This window comes from Chroicocephalus ridibundus, chromosome Z, assembly GCF_963924245.1.
Source record: "Chroicocephalus ridibundus chromosome Z, bChrRid1.1, whole genome shotgun sequence".
In the NCBI taxonomy this organism is placed as follows: domain Eukaryota; kingdom Metazoa; phylum Chordata; class Aves; order Charadriiformes; family Laridae; genus Chroicocephalus; species Chroicocephalus ridibundus.
Window position 1 is genome coordinate 21,972,851 of NC_086316.1, and position 14,986 is coordinate 21,987,836.

Consider the following 14,986-nt stretch of genomic DNA (forward strand, 5'->3'; position numbering starts at 1 on the left):
TTTTCTTCTGTGAGGGACCACCTGAGATATGCAGCAAATCCCCCTGCTATCTAAATCAGTCCTGCTGTACAATCTCTTTCCTAAATCCAGCTTTATCCCCACTACACTTGGGGGTTCTCTTCCTCTCATGCTTACAGTTTTTACTGGAAATCCTGAACCTCTCAAGTTTAGGAAAGTAAAGAAGACTTATTGTGCAGGATAAGGTGCCATAATGGAAACTTCTGTAACACCTTTCTTTCCCCGTTGAATCTTCAGCATGTGTTCTACAGGTCATTCAGTATAGGAGTCCTGTGTTGCGTTTTTCCTTCTGTTCTTCAGTCTGTATCTGAAGGCTTCTAAAAAAGAACTACCTTATTTTTATAGCCTGTTGATATGCTTTGTTCTGTGCTAAATAGGTCTTGGGGATAATGTTCTTCTCTTCCTAGTTCATGAAACACTGTTGTCCCACCTCTGTTTTTGTTTTTCTGAACAGTCCATGCCATTAATTTCTCCTGTTGTATAAACAAACAAAAGTTGTTTTCTCAGCCACCAACAGAGACTTTCCTCTGTGCTTGTTCTACTCTAGATTTGTTGGGTTTTCAGTTTGTTTACATTTTCCAGTATGAATGGCTAGGGCTGTACAGGTACAACTTCCTATGCAGCTGACACAATTCCCTCTCTTCTCCTCTAGGATTGCTGACTATCCTAATGATTTCATTATACTACATTAAGCCGTTTGCAGCCATCCTCTTGACTTGTGCACCTCTTGTTTCTTCTCTGTTGCACTTGCCAAGTGATCTCACGCTTTATAGTACAAGTTGCCCTCTCAGCTACTAGCTTTTGTCTTGCATTAATAAGTAACATGCTTACTGTTAGTATTTCACATGCTGCCCAGAAACAAACCAACATGAAGCTAAGCATTGTGATAATTCATTAAGTTGTAAAAATGTCTTAAACTTTTTTTTTTACTTTCTTACGACTAGTAATTTAGAATATTTCTTCTAAATTAAAAGAAGACTTTCAGTGAGGGCTGGCATGGTTTGAGAATAAGATATACTCCTCTTTATTGTTGCATAATCCTTGATGAATCGGGTAATAGTTATTAAAGGATTAATATGTTTCATGGAAAAGAACATCCTGTTTATAATTTACAAGACTAATGAACCGAGTCCAGGCTTATATGAGATGACTTTTTTAATCTGCAGGACAAAGAGCAGCACAGATAGTCCACTCCTGACAATGGATATCAAGAGTGACTCCAAGATTGAAAGGAAAAAACGTGCCTCAAATCAGGTAGGGCAGAGGATGGACTTGTTTGTTTATATAGTAAGAGTAAATACATAACTACTGTGAGAGCCCCCTTGCTTAGCAATATTATAGTTTGTGGTTGTATAAGGACATAGGTTCCTTTTTCATCATTGTGTTAGGGTCTGGGCAAAGCAGGATACATACTTAATAGCCACATAGCAAAAATGAGAATTTGTTATAAAACAAGTGGGCAAAATGAGAAGGTATTGGGAGGACAGGAAGTGGAATGGGTCACTTGATTGTAAGAATATCTAATAAGGCATGTGTCTCTGGGTGTGGGGCTTTCTGTTTTTTAGCTGAAGGCAAATGCACACTTTCATAAGCTGTTTCTAGATGTTCCCATTGATGAGCCACTGAAACAAAGTAAGTATTAACCCCCTTGTCATTGCTGGCTGTGGATGTAAGATAATGTTGTTACCTGCCAACTGTGGTGATGTACAAGAGGGACTACCTAAACTTTAAGAACCTTAAACTCCAGCTTCCTGGAGCTACAAGGCCCTCATCTGCATGCAGTGGGTGTTTTTGTTGTAATGTTGCAAAACGTAAATCGTCACATGTTGGGGCAGGTCATCCGTGGGAATTGTAGCCTGCTTTGTGCTTCCTAGCAGAGTAACCTGGTGCAACATTGTTTTGGTATTGAAGCTTTCTTACTAAAGTTACTCATTAATTGAGACAGCACTGGTCAAGTGACTAGCTTGAATTTTTGCTGACGATACTTTAATATTTAAAAACACTGGTAGGATTTTAAAGTAGAAGCTGCTGCCCGAGCACTCCCACCCAACTCGAGGAAGGGCACACACACCACTTTAGTCTTTCTCTGCTCGGACCAGGGTCCCTTTGCAGCTGGCAACCCCCAGGAGCCGACAGGTGCCTCTTCCCACTCCTCACACACACATACGCTCACTCTCGGGCAAGATCCCTCCTTCTTCAGGGCTCCACTCTAGGTTTCCCGCAGCAGAACCTCAGTCATCAGATTTTATAAAATAAATAATTTAAATGGGAGGTCCAGCAGCAGGGTCAGCCTGGGCTGGGTGCCTCCAGAGAGGGACCTTGAACAAAGAAATCCCTGGGCAATGACACCCTTGCGATCTCTACAGCTGCCCCTCGTGCGTTTTTCATGTGTCTTTTAGTCCAGTAGTGATTTTTGGGTTGGAATCTTCTAACACTGCCTGGGATTCTTTTTCTGTGTCCAGGCAGGTCACTGACTGCTCTTACCCTGTTGATGTGCAGTCTCTGCTCAGGGTTGTCACGTCCTTATATCTCCTGGTTTATGCTTCTTGTACACCTGAGGTCCCTGGCAGAACGTGGGGAATGGAAAAGCCCCAGACCTAGGGAAAACACTACCAAAACATCAGTGTGTTATCGACATTTTTCTTATACTAAAAGACTAAGCGCAGCCCTGTACCATCTGTGAGGAAAATTACTAAGAAAATTAACTCTATTGTCGCGCAAAGGCTTCAGCAAATTGGCTATTCACGCTAAGTAAAGCTAGGCAAACAGCATAAATCACACCGTATTATAACCCTAAGTAATTTATTCTAATTAAAACTTACTTATTTAAGCTAAACAACTGATATCTCTCAACATAGCAGAAGGACTTAAAGATTCTACTGTTCTCTGTGGTAGTTATAATAAGTGTATTGTACATAGATATGTATAACAAACGTTTCTTTAAAGGAATAGAAGGGAAGCAGTTCATGAATGAGAAATGGTTTTGCTCAGTGGCTGTGAAGTAAAAGCTGTATTACCTTACACGGGTTGTACCTCTGTTGATCATCTAGTCCAGACAACTGCTATCGATCTAAAAGTTTAAAGCAAAAACCTTTAATTAAGCTCTTTACATTGACGTAATATGGTTACCTGAAAGCTAGTCAAAAAGTTTATAGGAAGCTAGGTGGTACTCTTTCAGAAAGGATTCTTGGTTCCGGGGAGCCAGTTGCATGTTACTATGCATTTCAGTCTTTGTTCTTCAGCTATTTTGAGTTTAAATTTAGGCCTGTGAAATCTACTGAGCTTGTCAGTATTAGTTAACCTTACTAAGTATTTCAAGGTTTGACGATGTTTGTCAAAAGGTATAAACCTAAACATATTATAGCTTTTTAAGTAGAGCAAAACAAAAGCCAAATTGATAACAGTTGGCTTGAGTTGTGGTTACCTTGAAGATTATAGAGTATCTATTTGTTTCAGGCTTTACCTGTGCTCTGCAGAAGGAAATCCTCTACCAAGGAAAGTTATTCCTTTCTGAAAACTGGATTTGCTTCCATTCCAAGGTTTTTGGTAAAGACACTAAGGTTAGTAAAATCTTTATGTACAGAACAGTAATGCTATTCCTTAACAATTTGTTCATCATCAGAAGTTCACGTTATTATGCAAAGCTAGAATACTACTATACTTCTAAGTATTAATGAGTGCAGTCACTGTTCAGAAGTGATGCCTGAAAGTCACACTAGAACTGCAGCATTATTATTAAAGATTGAGTTTTTCTCTTGGGGACTTCCTGTCTGAAAAAAATAGATGAAAGGAAAGGATCTGACATGCAGTGGTGAGGGCATTGCCAAGCCCACGTACCACAAACTGTACAAAAATGTCTCTCTTAGAGAGGAGGAGGAGGAAGGAAGGCTGAAAAGTGTAAGCACTACAGGAATGTAGTTGGGGAACTGGAGGGGAGGATCAAGCGTATTAAGACAATTAAAGAGGAAGAACTAAAACTGCCTTCTGAGCTGCGTGGCAAAGGTCTTTGAGGGATTCTTCTAGCACTCCCCTCTGTTCTGTGTAAACAGAGGATGGGGAAAGAAAAAACAGTTTGGTAGATTTTTGCTTGTTGGCCTAGTATGAAGAGAGAAAGGGGACATGAACAGTCAGGAAGATCCTAATTTACAAGATTTACTCTTTCTTGGTACAGATACAATTCACCTAAGGCTTGGGCCCCTGTGGTGAATGGTAGGCATACACATAGACATAAAATTTCTACACATAGAAATACACACAAAAATACATATAGAAAAAAAAATAATTTGTGTTTTAGTTCTGTTGATCTGGAGCTTTTGGAGTGGTTTTCTTTGTTTACATGAACTCTGCTTGGTTTTGGGCTTTTATTGGGAAACAGCTCAATTTCCTGCAAGACTTTCTTTGTCTTCTTTCTTGGGTACTTCCTTGAATGAAGTTCCTGGTTAGATCCAGACCCTTTGTAAGTTAATTGGGGGCTGAAACCAGCTTAGGAGTTGGCAGTATCTCATTTCTCTACTGTCAACTATTTTGACAGAACACCATCTGTCTTTGAAAGGGATTTTAAGATGGTGGAATAGGTTTAAAGAACGCTTAAAATCATTAACGACACATTGTTCATAGTGACCTTACAGGTTATTATGTTTTACTGCTTGGCCCAATAAACTGAGTTATTGTTGATTCGTAGTTAATGGATTCTATTAGTCATTAATGCAGATGGAAAGGAAATCAAAATTAACAAATGATTGGGTACTGTCCTTCATAATTAGTTATCTTGGCAATTAGTTTCATTAAAATTGAAGTGGCTGTATGAGCAATCTTCTGTTCACCACAAACAAGTGTGGCTACTTCAAACTGTGGGACAGCTTTCTAGATTCAAACTATGCTAAATGTATGCAAAAATGTAGTCTACTTGGTAGAGTTCTACTAGAAAAACCTGGGAAAAAAGATGCAGAATGATAATGATATAGTCCTAGGAAATTATCTTTTTCAACAGGGTTTTAAATGCAGGAATATATACATATTTATGTATAAAATGAAAAAGGAAAACCTATTACAAGACAGGGTAGTGTAGACAATATTTGTAAATGTAGCTATAGTGATATTCCAGATTATTCAGTTCTGGATCATTGTTTTCAGAAAACATTGTGGGGAAAATGAAGAGTGAAGGGGATAGGCCTGATCATTTACTTCCAGCTGTCTTCCCCTACCCCTGCAACCTGTATTTAAATATTTCTTCAGTCACATACAGCAGGCACAAGTTTTTAGGAATACCATCAACAAAAAAGCAGGAAAATCAGGGATATAATGAAAAATAATGTAATGAGAGGGGGAGGAGAGAATCAAGAATGAGATTAAGAGGAACATTCTTAGCAGTCAGATACACAGACAAAGTTTCCAGGACACAAAATCTCTATTGCATGGGACTTATTAAATAGTTTAAGCTCAGTGATAAAGTGTTTTATTTTGAGAAATAGCAGGTCTACACAGTCTAACAAATTTTTCAACATGAATTTTTCTACCTGCAGAAAGAAAGCTTTGGTGGAGGGGATAGGCATGCAAGTTAGATCTGAGTCTGCCGTGTAAACACTGTGCATGATCAGAAATAAGAAATTGCTTCTGCAGGATTGAATAGGCTTTGAAAGACAGCCTTATCTTTCCAGGTAGTTCTGTTTTGGCTATAAATATTGGCCTTGAGTCTCTCCTGGAGCTAAGCATTATCTTACACATTTTGGTTACTTTCCAACTTGCATGCCAGTGAACCTTGTTTCCTGAAATAATTATTACTCCAGGTGGACGTAAAGTACTTTGCAGTGATTTTACCATTTTAGTCTAATGCTGGGGTAACAGTGCAGTAAGCAAGTACTTAATCCCATTTAAGTACGCTTCAGTCTTGATTACAGTAATGTTATCCATCAAAATAGCATGCAGTAGAATGCCATTAACATCTCTGATTTAAAGTTCTTTGAGGTGAACTGAACCAATTAGAAAATTTCTAAGCTGCTTTTTTAATCATTAGTATTAGCAGAATTTCTGCTGAAAAAAATCTTCCAGTTTGGTTTTGGTCTGGTTTGTTGTTTTGTTCTGGTTTTTTTGAAGATTCTCTTCTGGCTACCTGAGGATTATGTGTTTTTCCTATAAACACACATCATAACTGCTCCCTTCTCCCCGCTCCCAGAAAAAGCTGTTTCGAAAAGTGTTGCAAAGACTTTGTGATACAAGGTGCAGTTTAAGAAGAAAAGGTGTAGTGTTTAATTACCCGTTGTCAAAAGACATGGCTTCTGAAGCAGGACAAATGGAGTTGACATGTTAAAAAATCAATAGAACAAATTATGACCAGATTTACAGATTCTTATACCCAGGCCTGGGACTAAGAATAATTAAAATTATATGCTTTGGGTTGGTTTGGTGTGTTTCTGGTAGTGCACTTTTTCAACAAAACTAAGTACCTAGTAAAGAGCGAGGTTCTAGCCCATAGATGACAAGCAGATACTTGATTAGCCATGCTTCAACAGTGGTTGCAATCTTGTATCCAGACCAATGTACACAAATGTGTTTTTTGTTACCTGAAACAATCTTTCATTTCATGACTTCGTGTTGCTGTTCGGAACAAAAGTTAACAAGGTTTTATGAAAGCGTGCAGAAAGTAAATTCATTCTCTTTCTGTACTGCCATGTGTTTTTAATTCAGGTCTGTGATTGCTTGTTGAACAGTCTTTGGACGCTTTTAATCTTGCTTCCAAATTTCTCAGGTAGTTATGACAGTGCGTGCCAGAGGAATTTTTAACAGGAGCTGTATCTTGATCATGTGTATGCAGGATTATTATCTTTGCCTAACTCGCTAAGCCCTAGGCTTTTCAACTGAAAGTCAAACCAGGTATTTGGTCCTTTGTGCTATTGGATTTATACGAAGAGCTCATACAGAATATCTGAAGTTAAATACTCTGAAATTTAGCAGATATTAAGCTAATGGGGTTGAATATAAACCCCGAAGCAGGAAGGAACTGTTGCAGACTAAAGGATTTGTAAGTGGTGAGAAGACTTTTATGTTCATTCTTCAACAAGCCTCTCTAGTCTGATGTGTTCTGAAAAGTTTTGTTTCTAAACAAAGAAGCCCAGCTTTAAGACTGGTTTGTTCTGCAGATCTACAGTGAACTAAACCTGTAGTCTTTTAAGAGACAGAAGGGTTCAGGAGAGGAAGACAAAAGCCTGGATTGGCATCTGATAAAATAAGATGTAAAAATAGTTAAGAAATAGTAATAATCTGAAACAATACCTGTTTCATATGAACTATTAGTAATCATGGACATAGAAGAGAAATCTTTGAATTAAGGGTGTTGAAAGTCTGCCTTATCACAGTTGGTAGGCTGGCTTTTTGTGAAAGAATGCACAGATTTGTATGTGTGTATTGGGTCTCTAACACTACATTGTTCTTGTTTCAGATTAGTATACCTGTGCTCTCAGTGACACTTTTGAAGAAAACCAAAACTGCCCTTCTTGTGCCAAATGCTCTGATCATAGCAACAGTCACAGATAGGGTAAGTACTAGGAAAAGGCAAAGCTAATGCACTCTGCCTCCTTTTTTTTTTCCATTTTTTTCTACTTTTCTTTTTTTCCTCCCTCCTTATTGGCAGTAATATGAGGCATTCTTGAAGGTGCCAAGTAGACACTTAAACAGCTATAGAAATTGGTCGCATGTGGGCATTTAGACTTAAGGCCCTGGAGGATCTGGTTTGAGGACAATCCTAGCTTCTTCTACCTTCTCTCTTGTAATAGGCAATGACCATTTTTTTCCTCTTACTAACTCCCTGTCTTTTTTCTTTGGATCTACAGTAATCAAAGCTATGTAGAACTTGGTGAGAAAATAAGAAACGGTATCTCTGGTTGCCACCTGCTCTCTGTAATCTATCATTCCCCATTCTCCAAGACTTCTGTGTCGTGGCACTGGGGGAACTGAAACAGCTGGGTCAGGAAGTGCATGCTCTGAGGGTTACCTGCCTTATTGGCAGCTCTGATATTATTCTTTCATTTACATGGGTCTCTTACCTGACCAGCAATACCTTAGATGCACAAAATGTAGTTGCATACTGTATACTTAGCATACTCAGGAATAGTAATTGTATGAATCAGTAGAAAATGAGATTGTCCTAAAAGCAGCTTTAGAAACAGCCTGTTTTCATTGCACAAATACTTTGTGGATGCAGGAGAGTGTACAAAAAATGAGTCGTTGTTTGGGTTTTGTTTGGGTTGGTTTTCTGTTGTTGTTCTTTTTTTTTTTTTTTCCTAAGGGGCAGCTAAAATGTAGTATACAAAGTCTTCTAAAAGAAAAAAAAGAGCAGATCTGGACTATGCTCTGATTCTGCAGCGGAACGTGGTAACTTTTGTGTGCCTGTTCTGTGTTCTTTGTGATTAACCTCAGATCATAGTCTTAGATGGAGTGAAGGTTTTTCCTCCTATACAAAAGTTCTTGAAAATAGTTACTTAATCAGCAAAACCACCTATCCGTTCTATTTTGGTAAAAGGAAAGTTGTACTGTATGCCTTTTCTCAAACAGTTTTGGCACTTCTGTTTTTCAGTACATGTTTGTCTCCTTACTCTCCAGAGATACCACTTACAAGCTATTAAAATCTATCTGTAGACATCTTGAGGTAAGTACTAATGGGAGTGAAGATGGTGTGTAGTTTTGTGTTCATTATTACTGTTTTTTCTGCTTTTAAATGCTAGGTGGTTTCTGAGAGTGTTCCTTGTTAACACTTCCACTTTTTTCAGGATACAAGCATGGGCAACAGTCCAAATCCCTCCTCTGCAGAAAACAGCTTCAGGGCTGATCGTCCTACAGCTCTGCCTTTGGTAAATAGCTTAGATATTCCATTCTTTTGTTGCATGGCACCTTTCATTGCAAGTACTACTTAAAGTGTCTGAAGAAAAGAAACTGAAGGAAATCATGACGTCTGTTTCTAAAACTTCCATGAGTTTTTTAACAATTCAAAGCAGCTGGAATGATCAGCATGAGTGTAACTTGAACTGATCACATGCAGTATATAAACACGTGTGTGTTTTGGATGTGTTTTGGATGTATTCCAAAGTCTGTATGCTCTATGTGCAGTCAGGTTTCACAGCTCTCTGTACTGACTTAAAATTGCTTCATCCTCTGCCATGAGCGGTTCTTGAAGTGTTTCTAGTTACAATCCTTCTTCTGTTCAGACATTTGAAAGAGCTGTGTAGTCTACTAACAGTCTTTTCTTTTGCACACAGACTTAATCACTTCGCGTGAAGGAAGGCGGGGGATGAGGTTTGAATTCTGGTGATCATACAGGGCTTATTTTTTTTAACTTGATCTCAACATCTTGATATCAGAGATTGTTCCTGGTTAAACAATTTTAAATCTTTAATTGTTGGTTCAGTTTCTAGAGGGAGATCAGAGGAAATAAGGTTGTTTAGATTTAGAACAGGGCTGAGTTTTCTTGTGACCTATCTCCCCAACAGGATTTCAATGAAGACTATTCTGATCTGGATGGAATAGTGCAGCAGCGGAGACAAGAGATGGAAGAGTCCAGCAGCACAGGCTCACAGACCCCAGAGCTGGAATGCTTCCAAGGTGAGTAGGATCGTGGGGCCCCAAGAAAATGAGAATGGTTTCGGCTGTCAGTTTTGCTTCTGTAATCCCGTTCTGATGTGGAATCTATGTTCTCCACAATCCTGGAGAATTACATGTTCTTTAAGGTCTTCCTCAAAGCCAAAATAGCTGCATTTCCATTATTATATCCCTTTGCAATCCAGACTCAGACAACGACTTGGTCAGCAGTGGATCTGATTTGTCACTACTGCCTCTAATTGCTTATCCATGTACTGCTCCCCACATCCCCCATCAGTTATGCTGCAGAGATACAATGTAGGACATGTTCCTCCTTTAAAAAAAGAAAAACAAAAACACACACACACACCCTATTTTAAAGTTGTTCAAGTCACAGTGTAAGTTCTTCTAATCTATACAAATAGTGTACTTTACCATGGTGGCTTTTGGTCATCAAAAAAGTTATTTTTGACATACGTTTTTGTGTTTTTTTAAATCTTATTTTATTCTTGGCAGTTATTAAGACACTTGACGATACTGTCCAAAGTTGTTCTTTCTTATCACTACTGTTTGTATTTTTATATGCCTCAAGTTCTTCACCTTATTAGCAGGAATGCTGTGTAGAAACTCACTGCATATAAGTTCATAAGTACAGTAGAACTTGTTTTATATAGCACATGCTGAATGTTCTTAGAAAAATGCATTGTTATGCTGTTATTACTCCAGGTTCTGTCTTGACTATAAAAGAATTTATATAATAAGAAACTTTTATCATTACTTTTAAATGAAATAGTGTCATTTTTTTTATGGCAGTTTTCTATCGTATTAGTTTTAATTAACTCTTCTTTTTTCCTATGTCTTTTGTTCAGTTGTATGATTTGGGGCTATTTGCTTTCATTGGTCTTTGGTATTTATTGTGTGTATATTTTTAATTGTTTGGTGGTGTCTGTGAAGCAATAACTAAATTGTGGTGTCATCACTTCCCACGTGAATACTTCTGAATAATGATTTTACTGCCTGCCTTACTTCCTTATAGGTAATAGCTACTTCAAACATTTCCATTTTCCTTTTCCACAAGTGAAAAACCAATATCCAGTCAAAGAATCACCCTAGGAAAGGGAATTGAGGGGTGGAGGGGAACACGTCTGTCACCTGTGATTCTGTTTCTTGTGCATCATTAGAGTAGTCAAGGGTGTGCAAGTAAGGCATGAACAAAACTGAGTGTGACTGAGTTTTTCTGTCCCATTTCTTTCAAGACATCATCTGCATTTAAAAAAGTCATGAAAGGGAGCTATAATCTCATTTTCAAAGTAACAATGCAATATCTCCACTTGATGTTGCTACCAAAGTTATTTGGAATCATTACGCTAGCATATTCAGTCCTTTTGAGAGATGACTTTTGTGTCTGTATATTATTCTGACTGGAAATTGAGTGATAACCTTCGAAGTTTGCGTAGGTTGCCATCTTTCAAAGGATCTGGAAATGTAAGTGCAGCATACATCATCCTCTTTCAGTCCAGGTGCTTCTTTATGTTTTGTGAAGATATGGAGTTAGTATGCAAACTGTTTTAAGGCTACTAAACCAACTGGTCCAGAAATGCACCTTTTAAAATCCTCCTCTTCCCCTGCTCCTTGACTGACTTAAGCTACCAACAGCTTCCTTTGACTTCATATATCAGTTTAAATTACAAATCTTGCTTTTAACAGATTATCATGTTGTTGAGACACAGACTCACTTGAAAGTTTCCAAGGCTGAGGTGAAGTCTGTCCGTTCAGATGCACACATTAAACGTGGACCTGATGGAAAAGCACGAAACAACCCTCGAAATGGTAAGTAATCAAGGGCAGATCTTCAGCTGGAGTAAGTTAAGTTTGCAGAGTTGTCAGTTCACATAATTTGGAAGATCTCTTTCTTGTTTATCCCTCTATTTATATTATCTGTTGCATGCTTCAAAAAACCGTTTGTGTGCTGTGGTCTGCTTTGATCAAAGTTACATTTGTTCTTTTTTTCGCAGGCCATTCTGAAGCCTTCAGGTTCTTCCACAAAGTGAAGTCCCAGAAGCTTTTATCTCTGAACCATGTACTTGTGTTTTATGCATTTCTGTAAGTTAGCAGTTAATACCAAGATTGTCAAAATACTAGGATTTTCTTACATTTACATAAATTAATATAATCTAAGCTTCACTTGGAAAAACAGAAATTATTGGGAATTGTGGCCTTTAGACTTTTCAGAAGAAGAAATGCTGAGTCAAGCTTACTTAATAGGCCTTTTACTTTTAAAAGCAAGGGGTGTCTTGGTTTAGGAAATATTAAGAGTTTAACTACTTGCAAGTTCATTTTACATGCCACTTAGCAAAGCCATACTCAAGGCTGAGATAACTGCAACTGTCTGAATGCCACTGATGGGTATTCCTGAGGTGTTTCTAAGAATGATACTTTTATTATTCAACATCTACAAGTAATAATTTAAATGGCTTTTAACATTAAATTTGTCAAGCACCTCTAAAGTTTCCATTAACTGATGTGCCTTATTTGCTCTCTTACAGTGTTTGTGTATTAATATTTTCTACCTTCTACATGAGATATAAAATCAGTGTCCTGGAGGAACGCCTTATTTCCATCACATCCTTTGAGTCACACATTAAGGAGTAAGACAAACTCTGTAATTTTTTCCAGTATCTGTCACGCTTATCTGTTTTCTTCAGAAACCACTGTGATGCCCTTGTGGGACTTTAGTGTCCTGTAGTTCTTGTGTCAGTGCCAGCCTCATCTCACAGCTTTCTGTTTAAGACTTTTAGTACAAATGTGATATATCATGGTGTATTACTGCCTCGAGAATATTTCAGATAGCTGTAACTTCAGTGTAAACTGCTGAAGTGAGCAGTTCCTATCAAAAGCAATGACGCTGTGGAAAAGGTATAACTTCCATCTTCAGTCTTAATGCCATTTGATTAGCCTAAGATGACAGAAGGTACTTCATAGTCTTTGGGCTGATACATCTGACTTGCTTTGGGCTTCCTATATTCTCTTTAGAAACTGATATCCTGTCTTGCTAAAATAAAATAAAATCAATAAATAAACAAACTGCACCACAAAACCAAAACAAAACACATAAAAAAAATTCAGACACACTAAGGGAAAGTTTTTTGCGTATTTGAAGAGGAAATAGGGAAAGGGGCCATAGTTCCATAGATAGTGCCATTCTGTAGCTAAAGTCATGGATGTCATCTGCCCCTGCATATCTCTTTTTTTTTTTTTTTTTTTTTTTTTTTTTTATTCTCCGTGTTGCATGGATAGGAAATACACAAACATCAAATGGAGAGGCAGTGCAGGGGCACACACCACAGCAGTAAGCCACTGTAAGTTGTATCAGCTTCCTGTTCCTCTTTTCGGACAGAAGGCAATTAACTGGATACTGCTGAGAATACCAATCAGTTTATTCAGCATTAAATTTTACATTAACTCTTCTCCCCTTATTATAACTGATTTTTTCCTGAGCAGCTCTGAAAAACATGGATTCGAAAGTAATTTGTAAATCTCAGTGCAAAACCTGCAGCCACATGTAGCATGATTGGGCATGCTGAGAGATGGAGAGGCACCACCCAAAAAACAGAGGGGGGAAATAAAATTCAAGACAGAGCCGTACCGAGGCTGGGTGGAACTGTCTCCAAAGTGCTGCAAACCTGTAGCAAGCTCTTGAATAAGTCTGCTTGTTAATTCAGCTTTCTTTGATGACCCATCCCTGACAAACAGGTCACTCTGACAGTGCGCTTGTGGTTGTGTTGAACAATGACTGTGCTGCGTAGCATCCAACTGCTCTCAGCTGTCTTCTGTGGAAAGCAGTAGTACTTGTATGCATCTGTCAGAAGACAGAGCTAGGTTATTGGTAAAAAGGAGTAGGAAGGAAGCGGTTCTTTATCTTAAACAAGCTTGCATTTATATTTTGCCAGTAATGCAAGGAGGGGGGTAAATCTGCCTCTAGTAGTAAGCAATGTCAAAAGCCAAAAGTTTGGCATGTTTTTATTAGTAGGACACTGTGTCCCTCTTCTAAAGCACTCTTACAAGAGAAAGTCCTGTTTTCTGTTGCTCTGTTCACAAACAGTACAAGTTACAGGATGATCTAATGTGCGCTTCTGTGGTGTCAAGGGGTTGGGCTTCTTGATTTCCTCCGAGTCACAGGACATGGAACTTATGCAACTTTTCAACTTATTTGCAGTGTAAATAGCTGTAAAGTTTTCCATACAAACTTCTGGAGAATGAGACCTCATAAAGAATGTAGTCAAGAGTGCAGAATTGACTTAAGCCTTTGTTTCTGGAAATGAGTACAGTTCACAATGTCACTATTGTATTCCCATCTACATGTGTCTCTCAGTTCTGTTTTCATTTTTTTCACGTCTGTCACAGTTACTTCTTCATTTTGTTTGACAGACATCCGGTGCGCCAAGGTTTGGGATCTCATCTGCAAATTAATGCTGATGCCCTTTGTGATGAGTTAACTGCTAATCTTATAAAACTGGAAAAGGTAACTTCCTATGATGTAAAGCAAATGCTGATACACTAATCAGGTTCTTGCTGAATTTCTATAGTCTGTTATTTTGAAAAGTGATAAGTTACCCCTAGATTTGATACCAGAAGCTGGCATGTTTTCCTAGACAAAGGACTCTTTTTTTGACTGTAAATTATCCCAACTACAAGCATTGGTATGTGTCAATGTTTTGCCTTGAGCTGAGACTTACAACCAGGAATACTAATACACCGGACGCTTCAAGGGTAATTATTGCATGTAATGATCTCAAATTGGTTTTGTCCAGCAAGGCTAAGGATTCTGAATTTAACCTTTATTACTATTTGATGAACTTTTCTGTCTGGGATGGGGTTTTTTTGAGTTTTAATTTTTTCATGAAGAAAAACGATGCTCACTTTCATATGTAGTCAGCCTCTTCATATGAAGTGACTGGAATTTGCCTGTTTCACTTCAGTAAAACAGATGTTGCTGCACCAGGTGTGTAATTCCCTATACCTGACCTTACCTTTACTTCTTTAACATTCTCTAATTGCAAAAGTAAGTGCATTTGCCGACTTAAATTGGAGACCTATGCAAAACAAAAGTAGGTGTGCAGACCTTATTTCCACTTTAGGTGCTGTGGTGGGCTAACCTTGGCCAGCAGTCAGGCACTCACCCAGCTGCTCTCTCATTCCCCCTTCCTAGCAGGGGAGGGGGAGAAGAAAGGAGGAGAAAACTCATGGATCAAGATAAAGGCAGGGAGATTGCTTACCAGTTACCACTGCAAGCAAAACAGACTTGATTTGGGGAAAATCAATTTCATACAGCGTCAGTTAAAACAGATTTGGGTAGTGAGAAACAAAGACAAATGATAGAACAGCACCTTTCCTCCCCCCT

At 38.3% G+C, this 14,986-nt stretch overlaps 1 protein-coding gene across 2 annotated transcripts in view; it reads left to right on the forward strand.

The window, feature by feature from the left end:
* Positions 1-14,986, forward strand: part of GRAMD2B (GRAM domain containing 2B) — a 42,872-nt gene that overhangs the window by 24,068 nt on the left and 3,818 nt on the right. For both annotated transcript variants that reach the window (XM_063320526.1, XM_063320527.1), the window contains exons 3-13: positions 1,185-1,272; positions 1,584-1,650; positions 3,475-3,578; positions 7,454-7,549; positions 8,588-8,659; positions 8,781-8,861; positions 9,498-9,609; positions 11,293-11,415; positions 11,601-11,688; positions 12,132-12,233; positions 14,014-14,107. In XM_063320526.1, coding sequence (XP_063176596.1) covers positions 1,185-1,272; positions 1,584-1,650; positions 3,475-3,578; positions 7,454-7,549; positions 8,588-8,659; positions 8,781-8,861; positions 9,498-9,609; positions 11,293-11,415; positions 11,601-11,688; positions 12,132-12,233; positions 14,014-14,107 — 1,027 coding nt within the window. The remainder of the gene's footprint in view (positions 1-1,184; positions 1,273-1,583; positions 1,651-3,474; positions 3,579-7,453; positions 7,550-8,587; positions 8,660-8,780; positions 8,862-9,497; positions 9,610-11,292; positions 11,416-11,600; positions 11,689-12,131; positions 12,234-14,013; positions 14,108-14,986) is intronic.